Below are 21,718 nucleotides of genomic sequence, written 5' to 3'. Positions count from 1 at the left end.
AGCTGAGTGGAAAACCAACCTGATCACTGCCCCTTCACTTAAGCCTGAAACAGAAGGAAAGGAAGTCCGAGAAGCTCCTAGACCTTACATTCTGAGCTCTTCCCCTCAAAATTGTCTGGTTTGTAATTACACGTAGCCACTTGTATTTAGTGTCTTTATATTCTTTATATCTCTCCCCTCAGAATGCAGGCAGCTGGAATAGCCCGGGATGAGAGCCCCATCAGGTAAGCTTCTGGCCAGAATATTGGAGCTGCTTCATGCGTGATCCTCATATAACCCAGAACCTAGTACATACAGTAGATGCTTAATAAATGCTTATTGATAGACTAACCACACCCAAGGGCTGGAGCTTTCCTACCAGATTTTCTTATAAGCATTCTATTAAAAATAATAATAATAATAACTTTCAGAAACCAAGTGTCCAAAGAAACTCTTCACGTACATGTTAAAGTTCATCGCTAAAAGGTTTTCTCTAAGTTGAGAGTTAAGAGTTCAAACTGGGATTCACATAATCCTAAACTTCAGACTATTTTGTAATGATATTAATGGAGAACGGAAGGAAATTATGCAAGTAAAATAAACATAAATAAGCATTTCCTTTGACATGTTAACTGCTTTCTTATGAACAATCCAGATCACACAACTCAGAGCAGATTCTCAAGACACAACACTATGAGATTGTTATGGCAGAACATGTTCAACCTATATTGGATCACACCTATCTGGGGGTGGAGGGAGAGGGAGAAAAATTGCCAACTCAAGGTCTTGCAAGAATGAATGTTGAAAACTATCGTTGCATTAAAAAAACAAAAAGCTATTATTGTAAATGATGTTACAGAACAGAAACTAAATTATTAACCATGAACCCAACAAACATGCCTGTTTAACAAACTAGAGATGACATAAAAATTTTTTAATGTTTATTAAGCTCCTAGTGGACACATTAACCTTCCATGGTCATTCCCCCCATGTAAGCCTTATTACTTTTATTACTTAATTGCTTAATCTTTGCTTAGGAGCAATTTACAAAACCAGACCAGCCAGGGGAATTACAGGGCAGCAAGTGAGGAAAACCTGAGTCCAGATGTGGCTTCAGACAGGCAGAGGGTCCCGGCCCATCATCTCACTGCCCTGGGCCTCCATTCCCCGGGAAGAGCCCCCCCTCCCAGAGTGGTGAGAGCCCCAAGAAACCCTGTCGGGAGCCCCGTCACCCACAGCGGTTGGGACCTGGTAAGGCCTGGAGCGGAGGGGGAGGCTAAGGCAGCAGAGTCTGATGACAAGACAGGCCCAAAGGTCATCTCCCCGCCCCCCACCCTAGTCTTTCCCAATCCCCCCCCCCCCAAGCCCAGAAGCTGCAGGTCCAGAGCCGGTCTCAGCTGGAGCAAATTATTCTTGATGGGGCTGATAATCTCAGGGTTCTGAAGGGGGACCAGGGGACCAGGATGGGGAGAGCAGAGTGCAAAGGAGCTGAGGATGCAGCAGAGACAGCCAAGGAAGAGGGGGAGGGAGAGGAGAAGAGGGAGGGGAAGGAGGGAGGGAGGGAGAGCAAGAGCAGGAGGAAAAAGCCCTAAGAGCTCTGCCAGTCCTGGGAGATGAGGGAGCCGCTGGGGGGAGCAGGGTCAGAAACCTTTTCAGTCAGACAGGGCAAGTTCATCTGCCCCCCCCAAGCCAGAATCCTCAATAACTGGAATACAATTTCCTTTTCCTTTCTGTGGAGTACCAACAGGACTGAAAGGGGCTGGATGTGTTTAAGACTTCCTGGCTGCCCCCCCTTAACTCTATTTCACACTGCTAGCGCCCTGCTTTCCACGCTGATTTTGGAAAATCTTTCAAACATAATTTACTCAGAAGATTCTACAAATATCCACACATGGCATGAGCACTAAGTGGCCGTGCCCAGAAATGTCCTCCAGATAATAAAGGTATTCACAAGAGAAATTACAGGAGTCAAATGTGAATTTCCACATTGAGGAAGGCACTCAAGGAGCTCCGAGGGGCTGCCTGGGGCCGCCTGGGGCCGCCTCTTCCCAAGGGAAGCGAGAGGAAAGACTTCCCACTCTAACTGGTAACAGGAGCTAGTCCTCGGCAAACCCTCTGACAGACAGAAAGGCCCCCAACTTTTACCAGCTCCCTGGGCCCAGAAGAGCCAGCAGCCATCACCAGGCCCAAGTGCTTCTTGTGCAGCAGAGAACAAAGGTCCAGACCCTGCCGTGTTCACCAGCCAGGCTGGATCTTGAGCCCAGGACTCCTCCCGGCCTGCTGTCTGCATCTCTCCATCCCTCGCTCCTCCACTAACCCCAGGCTCTCTTTTGCACAGCACAGCCAGACTCTCCTGCAGAAAGAAGGACTTACTCCCTCACTCACATCCCTCCTCAAAAAACGTCCACAGGAAAGGCAGAGCCATGATGGCAAAAAACAGGCAGGGCGTGCCTGAGTTCTCCCCAATTTCCCTCCAAACAATTTTAAGTAATGCCTCTAAAGGAGTTTCAGAGCAATAGAGCCCACAAAAGGAAGGGTAAAATAATTTTCTGGCCAGGACCATGGAGAAGGTCAGCATGGCAGATCGGTCACCCTGAGCTATAGGACACACCAGCCACGCCTTGGGGAGCCAACCTATGGGTAGGAGGCAGCTGCTTCTGGGGCCCCTCTGCTGGCCCTGGGCACAGGGCTCTGTGGCACCCCTCATGCCCAGCCAGTGGTTTAGTCCCAGGAGGGGCGCCAGAAAGAGTGTGTGGTCATTCATAGCCAGGAGCACAGGCCGAAGCACGGCCAGCCTCGGAATGCCAAAAAACTCACAGATCCCCGGAACTAGCTCTGAAAACAGCAACATAAAGACCCAAAGCTTGCTACAGTGACCCCTCCAAGCCCAACTTGAATATGAACCTAAAAATCAATAAATAGGCTGGATAATGAACAAAGAACAACAAAAAAAGAGACTGGCCATAGAAAGTTACTATGGTGAGAGGGAAGAGCAAAACAAACTCAGAAGATGACCCAATGAAAACTGACACAAGGTTGGAGAGAAGTATAAAAAAAGTAAACAGGAAAGAGAAATCACGAGGAATTCAAGAAGGTTAAATTGTTTGCATTCCTACTTGGGAAGATGATGCTTACAACTCCTGAGACAGTTCTCTTTATTCAGGTAAACAGAAGTATGCAGACAGAGAGGCGTGTGAATTAAATATTATGGAATAATAAAATTAAGAAGTGAGAAAGAGGAATGCACCAGGAGGAGAGGAAGGAAGAAGGAGAATGAGATAAGTTATCTCACATAAAAGCACAAAAGCACTTTTACAATGGAGGGAAATATAGAGGAAGTAGGCAAGAGTACTTGAATCTTACTCTCACCAGAACTGGCTCAAAGAGGGAATAACATGCACATTCAGAAATTGATAGATTAAATAAACAGGACAGAAAGCTATCTTACCCTAAAAGAAAGTAGTAGAGGAAGGGGATAAGAGAGGAAGAGGGGCTGACAGAAGGAAGGACAGACTGGGGGAGGTAAAAATCAGAATCAAAATAAAAGGATAAAAAGTAAGATAAACAGGAAAATAGCATGGTAAGAAATACATAATCATAATTGTGGGGAAAAAAAAAGTTTACAGCAAGTATCCCTGATAAAGGCCTCATTTCTCAAATATAAAGAGAACTGAGTCAAATCTATAAAAATAAGAGCCAGTCCACAATGGATAAATGCAGACAGGAAGTTTTCATAGTAATCAATCCTGTCATTTGAAAACATGCTCTAAATTATTAGAGAAATTCAAATGTGAACAACTCAAATACCACCCCATACCTATCACATGGAATAATATGACAAAAAAGTAAAAGTGACATATGTTAGAAGTGATGTAGGGAAATTGAGACACTAATACACTGCTGGTGAAGTTGTGAACTGATTCAACCATCCTGTAGATCAATTTGGAAGTACGGCCAAAGGGCTACAAAACCCAGGGGTACTCAGCAAAACCACTACTAGGTCTACATCCCAGAGATTTTTTTAAAAAGGAAAAGAAACCATACGCACAACAATATTTATGGCAGTTCTTTTAGTGGTAGGCAAAGAATTGGAAATTGAATAAACTGTCCATCAATTGGGAGATGGTTAATCAAAATAGGATATATGATCGTGATGGAATACTATTGTGGTATAAGAAGTAACAAATGGGATAATTTCAGAAAAACTTGGAAAGATTTATAAGAACCAATGCAAAATGAACAGAACTGGAGAATAATGTACCCAGTAATAGCAATACTGTATGATGATCAAGTTCAAATGACTTCACTATTCTCTGTAATATAATTATCCAAGACAATTCCTAAGGACTTAAAATGAAAATACTATGGAATTTGAATGAAGACTGAAGCATTCTTTTTTAAAACAATTTTTATTTTTCTTGCGATTTTGTTGGTCTGTTTTCTTTCATGAAAACATGACTGATATGGAAGTGTTTTGCATGACCGCACAGCATAACCTATATTAAACTGCCTGCCTTCTTAATGAGTGGGGAGGTATGAGAGGGAGGGAGAAATTCTAATATTCAAAGTTTTAAGAGAAATGTTAAAAAGCTTTTACATGTAATTGGGAGAAAATAAATATTAAAATTTTAAAAATAAATGGTTCCTTATTGCCTAAAGGTTTCTTCTCTTATTTATCATTTCACCAATAATCATTTATTGGGAGGATATAGCTATTGCAGTTCAGCTACTTAGTTACCTTGGAGACTTTGGACAAGTCATTGCTTCTTTCCTTGTTGCCCAACATATATGCAACCAGGTGGCATGCAAAGCAGACTATATCAAGATTCCAACCCAATGTGGGAACCATCTTAAAATTACCTGCCAATCTAATTCTTTGCCAAATTTATTGGGACAAAGCACCAGGGGTTCCTTTCTGCATACATTCAGATTAGAAAGAAATTATTCATTCCATTTGGTTTTTTGTACGCTTTAAAATGCAACCTTGGCTTGTTTCCCAAAGAGATCTTAGAGGGAAGGGGACTCCCATGTGCAAAAATGTGGCAGCCCTTTTTGTAGTGGCAAGAAACTGGAAACTGAGTGGATGCCCATCAGCTGGAGAATGGCTGAATAAATTGTGCTATATGAACGTTATGGAATATTATTGCTCTGTAAGAACGCCCAGCAGGATGATTTCAGAGAGGGCTGGAGACACTTACAGGAACTGATGCTGAGTGAAATGAGCAGGACCAGGAGATCATTGTACAAGACAACAAGACTATATGATGATCAATTTTGATAGGCATGGCTCTCTTCAACAATGAGATGATTCAAACCAGTTCCACTTGTTTAGTGATGAAGAGAGCCATCTGCACCCAGAGAGAGGACTGTGGAAACTGAGTGTGGATGACAACATAACATTCTCATTCTTTTTGATGTTGTTCGTTTGCATTTTGTTTTCTTACACATTTTCTTTCCTTTTTGATCAGATTTTTCCTCTGCAACAAGAAAATTGTATAAATGTGGTTAAACATATTGGATTTAACATATATTTTAACATGTATAATATATATTGGATTATATATATATATATATATATATATATATATATATATATATATTATATATTATAATTGGATTGCTTGCCATCTAGGAGACAGGTAGGGGGGAAGAAGGAGAAAATCTGAAATGCAAGGCTATGCAAGAGTCAATGTTGAAAAATCATACATGCATGTTTTGAAAATAAAAAGCTTTTTTTAAAAAATTAGGAAAAAAAAATGCACCCTTGAAAAAAATCTGCAATTTTTTTTCAAGATGTAACAAGATATGCCAATAAAAAATTTAAAAACCTAAATATAGTAATTAACAAAAATGTTCAAGGGAAAGAATATTTTGATTAAATTAATTTTTCAAGTTAACTAAAGATTAATTAGAAAACCTTTTTGGTTTTAGACTTTGTTCCTTATCTTTCTCAAAAAAATAAAAAAATAAAAAGATTGAATGGGGGAAATCCATTAATTGCAAATTACAAGTAATTAAGGTTTTAGTGTATATAAAAATTTAGTCTTCCTAGATTAAAGTCAGATAATTGTTATACAGTACTTGAAAGAACCCTTTGAGCGTCTTTTCAGTGTCTAGGGGCCTCAGGTCTCATTAAAAGATGCCCCATCTCCACCTTATCATTCTCTAGAACATTCTGAGTTATGGCCTCTGCTCTGTGTTCCTCTTACTCCCTTAGCACAAACCAGACCACTCCAGCTTCCAGTAAGTGCTAGGAAATGGGGGGAGCATCCTCCCGGAAAGCATCCAGGCCAAGGAGAGCAGAACTTTTCAGCAAGGAGATTCAGCCTAATCTTGCTCGGTCACGAGGTTCTGTTCAGATAAGCAGCTGGAGTTGGGTTTTGTTCTTTAGATCTGAGATACTGTAGCAAATGTAAAAAACTTTGAAAGCTTTGCATTCAAATCATGACATTCTGAATACCTGCTTTCTATGGAAAATTAATGCTGCTGCTTCAAATCTGATCTTAAATAGTTTCTTGCCCAGCATTTCTATTACATCTGAAAACCAAGTTTAAAAGGGTATGTCTCCTTCAAAACGGATGGTTTTGGTCAACAGAAAATCAAGATGGAAATAAATTCACTTTAAAATTATTTATAAGCATATTATCCTGCAAAATAAGATATAAGCACAGAGCTCTGGATCTAGAGTCAAGAAATCCAAGTTCCAAATCCTGCCTTTGACACACATACAAACTTTGTGGCCCAAAGCAAGCCATTTTACCTCAGTTTCCTCATCTATAAAATGGGAATAATAGCAGAACTTATCTCCTGGGGTTGTGGTGAGGATCAAATGAGATCATCATTATAAAATAAATGCATTTTAAAGTGTACAAAAAAACCAAATGGAATGAATAATTTCTTTCTAATCTGAATATATGCAGAAAGGAACCTTTGGTGCTTTGTCCCAATAAACTTGGCAAAGAATTAGACTGGCAGGTAATTTTAAGATGGTTCCCACATTGGGTTGGAATCTTGAATGGATATAGTCTGCTTTGCATGCCACCTGGCTGGTTGCGTATGTTGGGTAACAAGGAAAGAACCAATGACTTGTCCAAAGTCTCCAAGGTAACTAAGTAACTGAACTTCAATAGCTATATCCTCCCAATAAATGATTATTGGTGAAGTGATTATATAATAGACATTATATAAATGTTAACTTTTATTTTAATTACTATACTGCAACCATACATTTGTGCACTATTAAATGAAACAAGACAATACTTACAGATAGATAAAATATTTTTGGTCTCAAATCCATTGAATTTGTGAAATGATTCCACCTGTCTCAGGTCTTAATAAAGCCAGTTTTCCTAAAAATACTTTAAAACATTACTTCAGCTTAGAAGTGATCTATAGGGGAGCTGGGTGGTACAGTGGATAGAGCAGTGGCCCTGAAGGGAGGAGGACTTGAATTCCAGATACTTGACACGTAAGAATTGTGTGACCCTGGCTGGGCAAGTCCTTCACCCCAACTGCCTCGAATCAAAAAAGGGACCTATGAATTTCTCCTGAAGGAAAGAAAAAATATTACCTTAAAAATTAAAGCAATAAAACTGTCAAGCTTTCACAAATATCATAAACTGAGTCCACCTTTATAAGCGACACTACTGGACTCCATAAACCACCATGCTTCAGGCTGATGAGTTAGACAATCTTGCTAGAAAAACCAATGATGTAATAAAATCATTTTATTAAGCTCAACAGAGCTTGTGGCTTTCTGAAGACCCTTTTCTCCCCTGTATTAAGCTGCCTCATTTTTAAAAATTAGTTAATTGCCCTATACTGGGTTCAGAATCACTTCACACTCCAGAAACCACTGGCTGTTCTTTTATGGCCTAGTTACTGCGTGGCATCCACCTAGCCCACAGGTGTCAAACCCACAGGGAGGCCCACAATGCACCCATGGAGACCTGATCCAGGCTGGGATGTAACTGGGAACTAGTCAACAAAATGATGAAAAAATACTATTGACAAAATTAACATGCTGTTTTCTAAATTAACCTGTGGCCTGCAGTGATCCTTAAACATGTTTTCCCAATGCCCATTTCTACTGGGGTCTGACACCTGCCCTAGATTGCATCATTAACAAAAGCTTTCCTCCCTTCCCTTTCAATGGGGTGCCCTGATTAAGGGGCTTTGAGCATGTAACTAGCATAAGCTTCTATGAAACAGTAATTTGTGGCCCTAGCAATAACCTATGAAATACTAACTCTATGAAAGCTGAAAAGCCAGTATTTGCTTACTATATGCTTAAGCACTGGTTAAAGCAGATCCACGATGCAGGTTTTTCCTCCAAATCAGGTGCAGCACAACTGTTCGTCACCCTCTTCTGTCAGTATATGAGGGTCAACATAATAAGGACGTTGGAGCCCGCCAGGGTCAGTCACTTTTCAAGATCGTAAAACTGTCAGAAATTCTTACAAAAAAGGGGAAAAAAAACCCCAAGCCACTTAAAGGGGTTACCTGCCTGATTTTAATTTGGTATTCTTAAAAAAAAGAAGTTTGCTTTCTTCAAGTAGGTTTTAACAAATTAAGGATTCTTTCAACGTGTCCAAGTCCAGCAACTTCTATGAAGAAAAGGTCTCTCACTAGGGAGATGTGGCCACACATACATACGTGGGCCTGGGTGTCTGCATTTGAGCCCTATTAGGAATTCTTACTCGTTTTCCTCTGCTTCACTGACACAGCAGCTTTTACCCAAATGAAGGCGTTCTCAGTGAACTAGGGAGAAAGAGCTAAGACTACAAGAGCATCAGCCTGGCTCAGGCTACTTCATTCAAGTCCTGAGGGGGCAGGACGAAATGTTCAGGACATTGCACTAAAAAGCGAGCGTCCAAGTAACCCACTAACAGTCGCCTCCCGGCCACAAACAAAACCAGAAATGTTTCTGTTCCATCCAGGGAAACGAGCTTCACCCAGTAGATGCAAGGTCATTTGGAGGCGGGAAGATGACTGAACAGGGCCAGCTCACTGGCTGTACCTCAGCAAATAGAGCCCGGCTCTGGAGGTGGGAGTTCAAATCCAGCCCTAGACACTTGACCTTCACTGTATAACCTTGGACAAGTCACTTTACCCCAATTCCCGGGCAAAAGCAAAAACCCAAAAGCCTAAGCAAGCTTCTCCGAGGAGAGGGTGTTTGTTTGGACACACCTCAGGGATGAGTGGATAAGGCCTGTCTGGCCACGGTGAGGATCCAGGCTCCGTGGAGGAGTGCAGGTGGATGGTGGGAGCGATCCAAAGACAAGATCAGCAATGGGAGCAGGGAAGGGCTCCTGAGGACCCTAAAGTTGAGATGGACAAGGAGCAGTGCAGCTGGCGCAGGTGTGAGGCGGGAAAGAAGGACTGGAGTGAGTGTGAACAAAGCAGAGGGGGGGACGGCTCATCCCCCGGCATGAGACCAGGGAACCTGAGTTTATGAACATGAAAGCAGTCCACCTGTAGGAGTAGGAAAGCTCAAGAGTGGGTATGGCCACAGTTGTGTGTGGCTGAGGGGAGCTGGGAAATGGCCGAGCTCCACTATGAAATCGGGGTGTTTGAAAAAGCAATGTTATATCCATGTATAAAAGAGAAAAAGACTGTGAACTAAGACACCGAATTAACTGAGAAGGAAGGGCAGTTTCCTGGAGACTGGCAAACAGACACTCAGCTATGGACTGGACTGGGTGCCCTCTCTGCCCTTCCAATACTGAGAATTTGAATTCATTTCTCTAAACTGCAAAAGTGCGGCTTTATGTGCACAAAGGGAAATCCTCCATGGCTTTTGGAAGAGACTTCACGTCGCAAAAGATGACAAAAATGGAGCACTTTAACAGTTTGAAATTGGAAATACTAAGGAGAAACAATATCAAGGAAGAGATTCCAAACCATTTGCCTGATTTTAAAAACAAAAACACGAGTCAAACTGTCTCTCTTAAGTTCAGCTTCTTGGGGGCATCTCCAGGGAAAATAAATAACTTTGGGGCTCACCTTAAATCTGTTGTTCCCATAAACCAAGGACACAACACACATTCAGGCCTCCAAAGGAATGAAACCACCCAAAACCACATCCGGTGGAACTGTCTGCAACCCAGGGGCTTCTTCGCTGGTGGGACCTCAGTGTGTGAGCTCTGGAGGGGGCTCCAGAATACACTCTAAGGGGTTCCACATGAAGTGACTCGTGTTCATTGCTTTGAGTTCTATTAAAATGAGCTTGCCATTTTGAATTAAGAGCAGGGCATTTCATCTGACAGAGAATTAGTCGATAGCATGAGGCCTACCTTTCTTTGTATTGAGAGTCTGGTACACAGCAGACACTTAATAAATGCCTCCTGACTTGATAATAGGTCACTATTCTAGAGTGTTTTATTTACAAAGCTCTTTCCTTACAGTTACTAAGGTAGGAAATGTAAGAATTACTATTTCTGAGGCAGCTAGGTGGCGCAGTGGATAGAGCCTGGATCCTGCCTTAAGGAGGACCTGAGTTCAAATCAGACCTCAGACACTTAACACTTCCTGGCTGTGAGACCCTGGGCAAGTCACTAAACCCCAGTTGTCTCAGGGGAAAAAAAAATTAAAAAATAAAATTACTATTTTGGGGTGCTTGTTTTTACCAGTGGCTTTATAAGTGACTTTATAAACGGCTTTCACACACCAGTAAGTATCGAGCCTCCATTTTCTTGGCTCAGAGCCAGGGTTCTTGCCAGCTTATCAGAAGCAAACTGACCAAGCTTTTCTTGGGTAGAAGGCAGGAAGAGGGAGCCCCAGGAGTCCCTCATGGTGGTTCACGCCCCCAGAGTTTTGGAGAGCTGAGGAACCCTTTACTGCACGCTCTGGTAGAGAGGCAGGAAGATCTCAGAGTGATTTCTTACAAATTGTTCTGAATTATTTTGTATTTCACTAAGTAGGACTTCCAAAAAGTTAGAGTCCTTTAAGAGAGACAGAGAAAAAGACAGATGGAGAGACAGAAACAGAGAAAAAGAAAAAGGCAGAGACAGAGAAACAGAGAAAGAGAAAGGAAAAAAAGCAGCCAGTGACAGAGACGGGGAAACAGGCAGGGAGAGCACTTAAGTAACAAGTTTGTCTTCATCCTTCCTCAAACATACCCTGTTACCCGGGAAATTTCAGTTTCTAACTTTCTGCAACCTAACACAACTGAAAACGAGCCAAGAGCAGGCACCGCTTGGCTCTTTGCGCCGCACACGGCGTTTAAGAAGCCGTTATCTGCAGGAGAGCCTGCTCTTTGAGTCCTATCTTGGAACCCCGGCACAATCCCACCTCCATGGGGCAAGGGCTCAGAGCATCGAAGCGGTCAGAGCTCGAGTCCCGAGACCCCAGTTCAAATCCAACCCCGTGCATTTGCTAGCGAGGGGACCCTGGACAAGCCACTCTTCAGCCTGCCTCAACTTCCCCAACTAGAAAACGGGGATCACAAAAAGCACAAACGAGAGTGCTTGGAGCCGCATAAATGCTGCTTCGCCTCCCCCTTCAGCTTCCTCTATAAAAATGAGGGACTCACACAGCTGATTACAGAATAAGTTTGTCTATGCTTGTGTCCCAGTAGCGAGCACCATTTTTGGATGACTTGCAGACTTTTCCCCACTCCCTGATAGTGCAGGAAGAAGCCCCTGGGGAGGGAATTCATGTTTGTCTCCGAGGCCTCCCATGACTGCCTCCTCCTCACTCCCAGGGCAGCTTGAAGCCTTGCGTTTGGAGATTCTGCAGCTCACAGGCCTTACAGGCCTGGCTCACACGGAACCTCTCCATATAAAAGATATTTAAACCCTTAAAAATACTCAGTTCCACAGCAGGCCTTTCGACTGCACGCGCGATTCCTGAGTGGACTTTTCCAAAGCCCTGTATCCAAAAAGCTACAATCATCTTCACATCACAGACTAAAATGACAGCTTTCTTCTAAGTAAATAAGATGTCTCTATCGGCATAGAAGTCAAATAAGGCAGGCACTGAGCTATCCAGGTACCCAGTCCAGGTAAGAAACCCCAGCTACTCAACTCTTGGCCAGTGATTTTTCTGCTAAAACGAGAGTTTTGTGAAAATTAGAAACAAAACAAAACGAAGTTTTCATCTGAGAACTGAATAACTAATAATTTTATTCTTGGCGTTTTAATTCAGAGCGAAGATCTTACAGAAATGTTACTATATTAGTAATGGCAGCCCCTTAAGAGAATTTACTGGTTGCATCTGATGGGGAGAAAGGACAGGGCCAAGGAGAGTCGCCCGCTCTCTCTAGTTCTAGACCCCTGAGCCCCTTCCCCGCTAAATGGCTGTTGGTGAGACACACCGGGACTCAGTGTCCTCCTCTGTAAAATGTGGCTGAATGGCACCGGGATCATTTCTGAGAGTACCTTGAGACTGGGAGTCCCCGGCTTACCCAGAGACACTCCCGGGCACGTGCCCAGAGCATCACCCTGCAGACCGGAGGAGGAACGATGGCGCGCCGTTTCTGCTGGGAGCTTTAGGTCGCCAGCCCCCCCTTCGGGTTCATCGCACTAGTCCCGGGCTCAGCGTCGCCCCCTCGGCTGAGCTCCAGCAGCAGGGACTCTGCCTGCCCAGCGGAAGGAGCCAACCCCCCACCCCCGCGCTGCCTGGCACATATTAAACAAATGTTTTCTTTAGTTTTAAGATCATTGAAATGAAGTTTTCAGCCAGGTTCCTAATCTGTAGGATTCTGCGGAACCTGTCAGAAAGTGGCCATAATTCACTTTTTAAAAATGGATCATCTTCCAAAAGAATTCACCATCAACTTCTATTGAGTCCTTTGTAAAGCAGGTATTTTAAATGAGACTTAAATGGCCGGGACTCCGCAGTCCGTGATCACGGGGGGGGGGGGGGGGGGGGGGGGGGGGGGGGGGGGGGGGGGGGGGCTGAGCGCCCGTTCTGACATCAGGACTTCTTCAACAGTAAGCTGCAGTGATCAGTGACAGTCGCGTCCCCCAGTAAAGTAGGAGAGACCGACGGTCTGCAGACGGAGAGAAATGACCAGTGCACTGTCCGGTGATGACCCCCTCAGCCCCAGGAGGGCGGCAGGGCTGAGCGACAGCACATCCCTCGGGGCCAGGAACCTCCCACCTCGGCTGGCTCCCGGCTCCCCTCCCCCCTCAGACCGCAGCCTGGGGGGGGGGGGGGGGTCCCGAAGCAGCCGGAACTTTGCGAAGCAGACCCGATGAAACAGGAAGGGGGAAAGCTGCAGGCCTGGTCCGGAGGGAGATTCACAAGTGAAATTAAACTCGGGAGATTCCGGCCGCGGGGGGAGGAGCCACCGGCCGGGTTCGGAGCCCACTAATTAGCGCCTGCCACTCTCAGCCAAATCCCCGCCACACACACTGAACCCACGCGAGCTCCGGACGCAGCGCCGGCGGGGAGCCTCCGGTCCCGAGCGGGCTCGCACCTCCCCGCGTGGGCCCGGGGTCGGCCCAAGCGCCGCGTCCGAAGCCGGGGACCCAGAGCGCAATTCTGCAAAACCGAGCGTTCGGCCTGCCCCCCATCTCCGAGGCCAAGCTATGACCTTGGGAAGAACGGGCCGCACGTCACCGCTACGCCCATACCACAGAGGAGCAAACTGAGGTCAAAGCAGCCGCGGGCAGGATACGCGGGAGGGGGCGGGCGGACCCAAGGTCTTTTCTGCGGGTGGACGGAGGCTTCAGGGTCCTAGACCCCCAGTCCTCGTCGGCCCCTCAAACCACTTCCTCTCCTCCGCATACGGATTAAATTTCCTCCCCCTGTGCTGGGGGGGGGGAGGGGGAGAGCGCCTGGGGGCAAAGCCCTGGCACGGCGAGAGCCCAGCTGGCGACCGGAGCTGCTTTCTGGACAAGTTCAAGGGTGGAGAGAGAATCCTCTCGAGAAGCCCCGACTGGACCCATCACCACGTCCCAGCCCCGGGTTCAGATTCTGGCCCAGGGAGGAGGATGGAAGAAGGGCCAGAGCGACAAGCCGGGCTTCGGGGGTACAGGAAGCGTAGGGGGCATGGGGGCGGGGGAGGGCGAGGAGGAGGAGGGTCAGCCTCTGGGGAAGGCGGAGGGGGAAGGGGCCCAGATCCCGAGAACAGCAGGGAAACACCCGCAGGAGGTGGGATCTGACCCCGCCAGGAAGCCAGGTGGCCCCCTCCCCGGTCCCCTCCCACGTGCCCAGGCCGGAGCGGGGTAGACACGTGGGGCCCCGGGCGGGGCGGCGCTCCGCACGTGGGCCGGGGCGAGCCGCGGGGGCCCGTCCAGCCCTGGGCCGGTCGGACAAAGCGGACAGACGGGAAGGGGGGGGAGCGGCCCCGGCGGCGGCCCTGCCCCCCAGCCCATCCGCCCCGCGCCCCACTCGCTCCTGGGCCCGAACCCCCCCAAGTCCAGACACGCACACTCACACACACACACACACACATACACGGTCTCACCCTCACACGCGCGCGCACACTCGCGCCCCAACAAAGCGGCGGCGGCGGGAAGTGCGGCAGGCCCCGACCGGGGACTCTCCCGGGGCGGCTGCCCGAGAAGCCCAGGCCGGGACCGCGCGTCCAGACCGCCCGCGGCCCCGCCGACTGACCTTGGAGTCTCCGTTGCACAGAGCCATGGGTGCGGGCGCGGGCGCGGGCGCGGGCGGCACAGGCTGTGAGGGGCGGGCGGCGGCGCTCCGTCCGCGTCTCTCTGGGCCCTGGCGGGAGGGGGCGGGCTGGAGGAAGAGGAGGGGGAGGGGCAAGGGAGGTGGTGGCGGGGGGGCGGAGCTTCCTGCACGCAGCCGCCGCCTCCCGGGGCCGCCGCTGGGAGGAGCCCGAGCTCAGCCGGGGGCCAGCTCCTTTCTCCTCCCCTTCCCTCCCCTCCCCTCCCTTCCCGCTCCTTTCTCGGGTCACCCAAAGCCTTGCCAGCCTGGGGAGCCTCGAGCCTCTGCTGGGAACGGGCACGTGTTCTAAGGCCTAATGCGAATGAGGGGCTTCCGCTCGGAATTTGGGGAGGATGGTTCGGACTCCGCGGGTTGTTCACGATCATGATCCCCGCGCCCCCCACTTGTCTTCCCTTGAGAAAGCCCTTCCATTGACACTCTTCTTGTCTGCACACTGGTTTCCAGGTAGGCTCTCCTAACGTAAGCTCCCCAAGGGCAGGAGCTGCCTTTCTATCCCCGCGGCCTAGCGAGGTTTTCAGTGCACACTTCCGGCTTGATAAAAGCTTGCTGACTGGCTGAAGTGGCCCCTTGTTTTGCAACTCTAATTAATAATAGCTATTTGACATTTATAATGCATTATCATATATATATATATATAATCTTTTGGAGTTGAGGTAATAGAGACTCAAGTGAAAATGATTATCCCACAGTCACTCGGATAGGAGAGACAGAATTCAAGACCTCTTGACTCAGGTCCTCCATCTGTAAAAAATGAAGTGATTTACCTATACTTCTTGGCTCAGAAGGTTCCTAACAGTTCTAAAGGTATTCCCTGTGATTCCAAAGTCCAGCACGATCTCATATGACATCTCTCAAGGAAAAACAGTTGTGGGGAGGGGGGCGTGTCTGATGTGTGCTATTCTCTTCGGGGTTTTCTTGGCTAAAATTCTGGAGTGGTTTGTCATTTTCTACTCCAGCTCATTTGACAGATAAGGAAACTAAGGAAAGCAGAGAGAAATGACTTGCCCAGGGTCACACAGCTAATTGTTAGAAGCTGCATTTGAATCCATGCCTTCCTGCCTCAAAGCCCAGCTCAGTGCAAGGACCTGATGTAATATTATTTTAAATATATATATATATATATATATATATATATATATATATATATATATATATATATCTGTGTCTGTGTCCTAATCTTCCAATGAAGTGAGCGCCTGGAAGAGGGGAATACTGTTTTATTCAAACTCTTAATTACCCAAGCACCAAATAGAGTGCTATATACACAAGTAGTCTCAAATGAAATCTTACTGAATTAAATTGAATATGCACGGGAGATAAATGTTTCTAGCAACCACCACTATCCCACCACTATCCCCCACCATTATCACCAAAAAAAAGTCAGATTTTTTTTTTTTTAATGTAGCTAAGGAACAAATACTACCTATAATAACCTAAGTGGAAAGATCATTTAGTGAGAATAAGAATGGCAGAAATAAGATGACTCTGGAACTTAAAGATCAAGTTTTTGTCAACATAAAGATAAAAGAATTTGAGATTACTACAAAAATATTTCTAATAAAAATGATATAGTTCCATTTAGTACTTATTTAGTACTAAGTTACTCCCAGAAAAGGCCAAAGTTTTATGTTTTATCAAACATAAAGTATAAAATTAATCTGTTCCTTATAAGTAAACAGAAAATGTTAATTTAAAAATCAATAAAAATTATACACATATATAGAGAGTGTGAAGAAAATACCATTTGCATATCTACAATGAACAATGTTGTATAATTCTGCCAATCAATTCACCTTACAGGCTTTTTGTCACATCATTGGTCCTCTTTGAAAACAAATGACAAAGGGCAGCTAGGTAGCACTGTGGATTAGCCCAGGAGTCAAAAGGACCTAAGTTTAAATTCGGCCTCAAGATATTTGACATTTACTAACAGTGTGACTCTGGACAAGTCCCTTAATCCTGATTGCCTCACCAAAAAAAAAAAAAAAATTATAAATTACAAGTTTTTATCCACTAGGGTTTTTTTCTGGGTGGTCTTCTTGCTCTACATTACTTCACTTGATCATCAGCTCCATGGATTTCTATTGCTGATGATTCTCAGTTTTGCCTATCTACCACATCGGACTATTCTCCCGGTCCCTCAGGATCCCACCCTAAGTGCTACCCTGGACTGTTCACTATGACTCATCCCAACCTCTTCCTACATCAATATGCAAGCTGTTGCCAAAGTCTGTGGATTTCAGCTCTGCAGCATCTCTGGTCCATTTTAGCTCTGCAGCATCTCTGGTTGATTTCACCTCTGCAGCATCTCTGGACCATTTCAGCTCTGCAATACCTCCTTCTGTCCTCTGACATTGGCCCAATCCTACTAGACCTTCATTACTTCATTCATGGATTAAAATAATGGCTGGGTGGTGGGTAGGCCTGTGCCCAAAGTGATTTTCCTAAAGCCCGGGTCCTACCATGTCACTCCCTATCCAGTAGACTCCTATGGGTTCCAATGGCCTCCTAGTTCAAAGGCAAACTCCTCTGTTTGGTAACCAAAGCCATTCATAAGCTAGCCTACCTCCCCACCACCCCCCACTTCCACCTTCCTGTCTTATACCTTGCTCCATGACTCCTGGCTATTCCATGAACAAGACACTCAATCTCAATGTTTCTGCTCTGGGCATTTTCTCTCACCTGGAATGTCAGGCCATTGCCTGTCATAATGTCAGGAATTGCCTATCTCTTAGCTTCCTTCAAGCCCCAACTAAAATCCCATCTTCTGCAAGCAGCCTTTTCCAACTCTCTTAATTCTAATGGCTTTATTAATTATTTCCTATTTATCACTTATGTAAAAAAAAATGTTTTGTAAATATTTGTTTGCTCATCTCTCTTATTATATTGCAAAAGCTTTGAGGGTGAGGACTGTGTTTTCCCTCTTTTCCTAACTCCTGCATTTAGTACAAAGTAGGTGCTTACTAAATGCTTAGTAAATGACTAATGTAAAGCCAGTAATGGACAGAGGGAGAGATAACAGGGAATGGTTCTTGCCAATTCCTCTGGCTACAGGCTGTGCTGAAATGAACTGATTTCAGTTTTGTTGGGATTAGAAAGTTGCTGAGTACCCTTCCAGTACTTCTGAGACAATGAAGACTAATTGAAGGGTTCCAAGAAGATATAGACATTCAATATTTGCATAAGGAAACTGTCATTTTGCATTTTGCATTCCACACCAGGAATTTTCTACCCCACCTGAAAACCATAAATCCAGATGAACCCCCCATCACCACCACCCTTAGCCAAAAAAGGAGTGGTGGTGAGATGGAATTATCTGATAGCATTGTTAAGGATTAAATAAAAAAGAGGGAGTGGAAGGGTGGACAGCCTGCTTGGGAAGCTATTGAAAGGCTTGGTATATATATATATATATATATATATATATATATATCGACTAGGGCTTATCCTAGGTTAGTGGCCAAGTGAGGGGAAAAAAAGCAAGGGGAAACATGTCAGAAGTGTGCAGCAGAAATGCTCAAAGCTGTAAATTTAAGCCAAGAACTATGCTGATCTCAGCAGGAACTGGGAATTTGGAAGGAGGATAGGTTTCAAAGGAAAGGAATATGTTCTATTTTAGTAATTTGAGAGTGAATAGTTTTATTTCGTGAGGGGGGTCAGAAGCCAGATTCCAAATGTTTGAGTGAGAAAGATGTAGAGGAGCAAGTATGTAAAGCTTTTTCTATAAGTCTGACTCATTAGTCAATCAATATTTTAAAGCACATATTGCGTGACAGGCACTGTGCTAAATGCTGAAGATGCAAAAAGTACTAAGAGGATCAAAAAGAAACTAGTCCCTGCCCTCAATGAACTTAGAATCTAAAGGGAGAGACTCATGGAAACAAATGTATATGTGTGTGTGTGGGGGGGGGATGTATATAACAAGTTATACACAGGATACAAATGAAATAATTAAGAAAGGGAAGGCACTGGAATTAAGAGGAGTTGGGGAAGGGTTCTAATAAAATATGGATTTTTATTTGGGACTTGAAGCAAACCAAGGGAGGTCAGCAGTCTGAACAAAGGAAAGAGTGGCATGGAGGTATAGCCAGCGAAAATGCCCTGAGCTCAGAGATGGAGTGTCTGGTTCATAGAGGAGCCAGAAAGCCAGTGCCACTGTACAAAAGAGTTCATGGTAGGTGGTAACATATAAGGAGACTAGAAAGATTGGAGGGGGGGCTACATTATAAAGTCTTTTTTATTCCAGAGCATTTTGTATTTGTTCCTAGAGGCAAAAGAAAATCTGGAGTTTATTGAATAGGGGAATATACATGAACTGATGTTGAGTGGAGTGGGCAGAACCAGGAGAACCATTGTACACAGTAACAGCAAGATTATGTAATGATCAATGTGATACTTAGTTCTTCTCAGCAGTGCAGTGATCCGAATAATTCCAATAAACTTGGGAAGGTAAATGCCATCTGTATCCAGAGAGGGAACTATGGAAACTGAATATGGATCAAAGCACAGTATTTTCATCTTTTCTTGTTGTTTGTTTGCTTTTTCTTTTTCATGGGTTTTTCCTTTTGGTCTATTTTCTTGTACAATATAAAAATGGAAATATGTTTAAAAGTAGTTTAAAAGTAGCACACAAGTGCTACTACGGGTTCTGTATACCAAGGAAATCATAAAAGAGGGAAAAAGGACCAACATGTGTAAAAATGTTTCTAGCAGTCCTCTTTGTGTGGTACGGAAATGGTGAGGGGTCACCATTTAATAAAAAAGCTAGAGAGAGCTCTAGAGAAAAGTAAAGTTTATTGTACATTCTGGCGAGAAGGGCGTCCCACCCTTGGAGCAGACAATCGAAGAGAGGAAGCGCCTCCTGTGGGCAGGACAGCCCCTTTAATCCCTAATGCAAAACACCCCCTCCCACCACTGACCCTCATCCTCATTGGCTGAGAGTCTTACATTCTAAACTCGAGATCTGCCCATGAAATTGAACTTGACTAATAAGTACACAGTTGCCCATATTTGGCTGAAATAGGGAGATGATATCATGGGAGGGGAACGCAATTATGCCCTTGACTCCATTGATGTTCACAGTCCTTCAGGCCTACTCAAACTCTGAAGTAGATGAAGCCTTACTCAATTTTCACAAATGTCTTGAAAGATCTCACCTCATCTCATTCACCTTTGTAGTGGCAAAGAACTAGAAAATGAGTGGATGCCTATTAATTGGGGAATGACTGAAAAAGTTATATAATGTATGAAAGTAATGGGATGTTATTGTTCTATAAAAATGATGAACAAGGTGATTTTAGAAAGGCCTACAAAGATTTACACAAATGAATGTTGAGTGAAACAAGCAGAATCAGGAATACAGAGAAAGAACTATGAAAATTGAATGTAAATTAACACATGCTATATTCACTTTTCTTTTTCTTTTTCTTTCCTTTTTTTCTCTCATGGCTTTTCCCTTTTGTTCTGATTTTTGCTCCCAAAATGATTCATAAAGAAAAGTGTATTTAAAAAAATGAATGCACATGTATAACAAAAAAAAAAAATCAAAAGTTAAAATTTTTAAAATAATAAAGAATTTCACAAATTTAAAGCTTGCTGTCTCGAGACAAAATGAAACACAAATCTTGCTAAATGAATGTTGAAAACTACCTTTACATATATTTGGAAAAATAAAACACTATTGAGAAAAAAAAAGAAAAAAAAAATCACTTTGGTGGCTGAATGGAGAAAGGATTAGAGTGGGGAGAGATTGGAGGCAGGCAAACCCTGCAGCTGCTATTACAATAGTCAGGGTGTGAGATAAGGAGGATCTGCATCTGGGTGAGGGCAATATCTGGAGAAAGGGAGTTGAATCTGTAATTTGACTTAGTTTATCTATAGAATTTGACAAAATTTGTTTCCTTAAGGGAGGTATGAGATTTATTATTTTGTTTAATTTTTAAACTTTTATGACATTGAAGGAAATATGGGAATATGTATCGATCTTCTCTTTAGCTTTTATGGCCTTATTTAGGAATGTACAATTGTAATACATAAAATAATTATTTTTCTGTCATTTGACATAATTTGGCTATAAGATGCTATATCAGAATCTTCATGATTGTTCAGATTTTCTCTTGAGACTTCAAATTTATTATTAGACCTGTTATTAAGCATAATAAAACAACCTAGGTTTTTACCTCTATAATTTCTGCATTGTGATCAGTATATATTTGACAACAGTCATCTACCACATGGAAAAAAATATATTTCTCTCATAACAATGGGGAGACTTGGGCATGTTTGAAAGGAGTATGAAATGAACTGTAGCCAGGAAGAGGCTGAAGATTAAAGAAAGAAAAGGTTATAGCTAAGAGGCTATCTATTAGAGAAGATGTGAGAAGATGGGGTCAAAGGCACATGTAGAGTTCTCCTTGGCTAGGAGAGGGCTACCTCATCAGAGACTGGAAGAAAGGAGGAGAGAGTGACAAGATATCACAAATAGAAATAATAGTACACCATGTACATTTTGGGTCCTTGGACTAGATATCTAGTCAAGCCTATGGATCCATTCCCAGAAAGGTTTTAAATGCATAAAATGAAATACTAGGATTACAAAAGAAACCAAATAGTTGCCAAACTACTTTTTAAAAAGTTACCAAACTACTTTAAGAAAAAGTTCATAGATTCTAGATTAAGAATGCCTGTTAAAGTTCTTTTTGTGGTGGCTAAGAACTGAAATCAAAGAGATGTCCATCAATTGGGGAATGACATTAAATAAGTTGTCATAAGATTATAATGAAATATTATTGTGCTATAAAAAATGACAAGCAGGATGATTTCAGAAAAACCTGGAAAGATTTACATGAACTGATGCATAATGAAATGAACAGAACTAGGAGAATGTTGTACAGTGTAACAGCAACATTGCTTAATGAAGAAGTGTGAAGTGACTTAGCTATTCTCAAGCGATACAATGATCCAAGAAGATCCTAAAGGACTAAAGATAAAACACACTATCTGGCTTCGAAGAAAGAACTGATATCATTTTAATGCACACTGGATTCTCTTTTTTTCACCATGTTTCTTTTTTTTTATTTTATTCACATTTTCTTGTACA

General features: G+C 43.8%; 1 protein-coding gene across 1 annotated transcript in view; it reads right to left on the bottom strand.

Annotated features, from left to right (window-relative positions):
• GMPS (guanine monophosphate synthase) overlaps positions 1–14,730 on the bottom strand; it is a 43,246-nt gene extending 28,516 nt beyond the window's left edge. The window contains exon 1 of the mRNA XM_074298057.1: positions 14,545–14,730. Within this exon, the coding sequence (XP_074154158.1) occupies positions 14,545–14,571 (27 nt within the window). The 5' untranslated portion in view covers positions 14,572–14,730. The remainder of the gene's footprint in view (positions 1–14,544) is intronic.
• Between the last annotated feature and the right edge of the window lie 6,988 nt (positions 14,731–21,718).

The sequence above is a fragment of the Sminthopsis crassicaudata genome, chromosome 3, assembly GCF_048593235.1.
Source record: "Sminthopsis crassicaudata isolate SCR6 chromosome 3, ASM4859323v1, whole genome shotgun sequence".
NCBI classification, from domain to species: Eukaryota; Metazoa; Chordata; class Mammalia; order Dasyuromorphia; family Dasyuridae; genus Sminthopsis; species Sminthopsis crassicaudata.
This window is presented reverse-complemented; position numbering and strand designations above follow the sequence as displayed.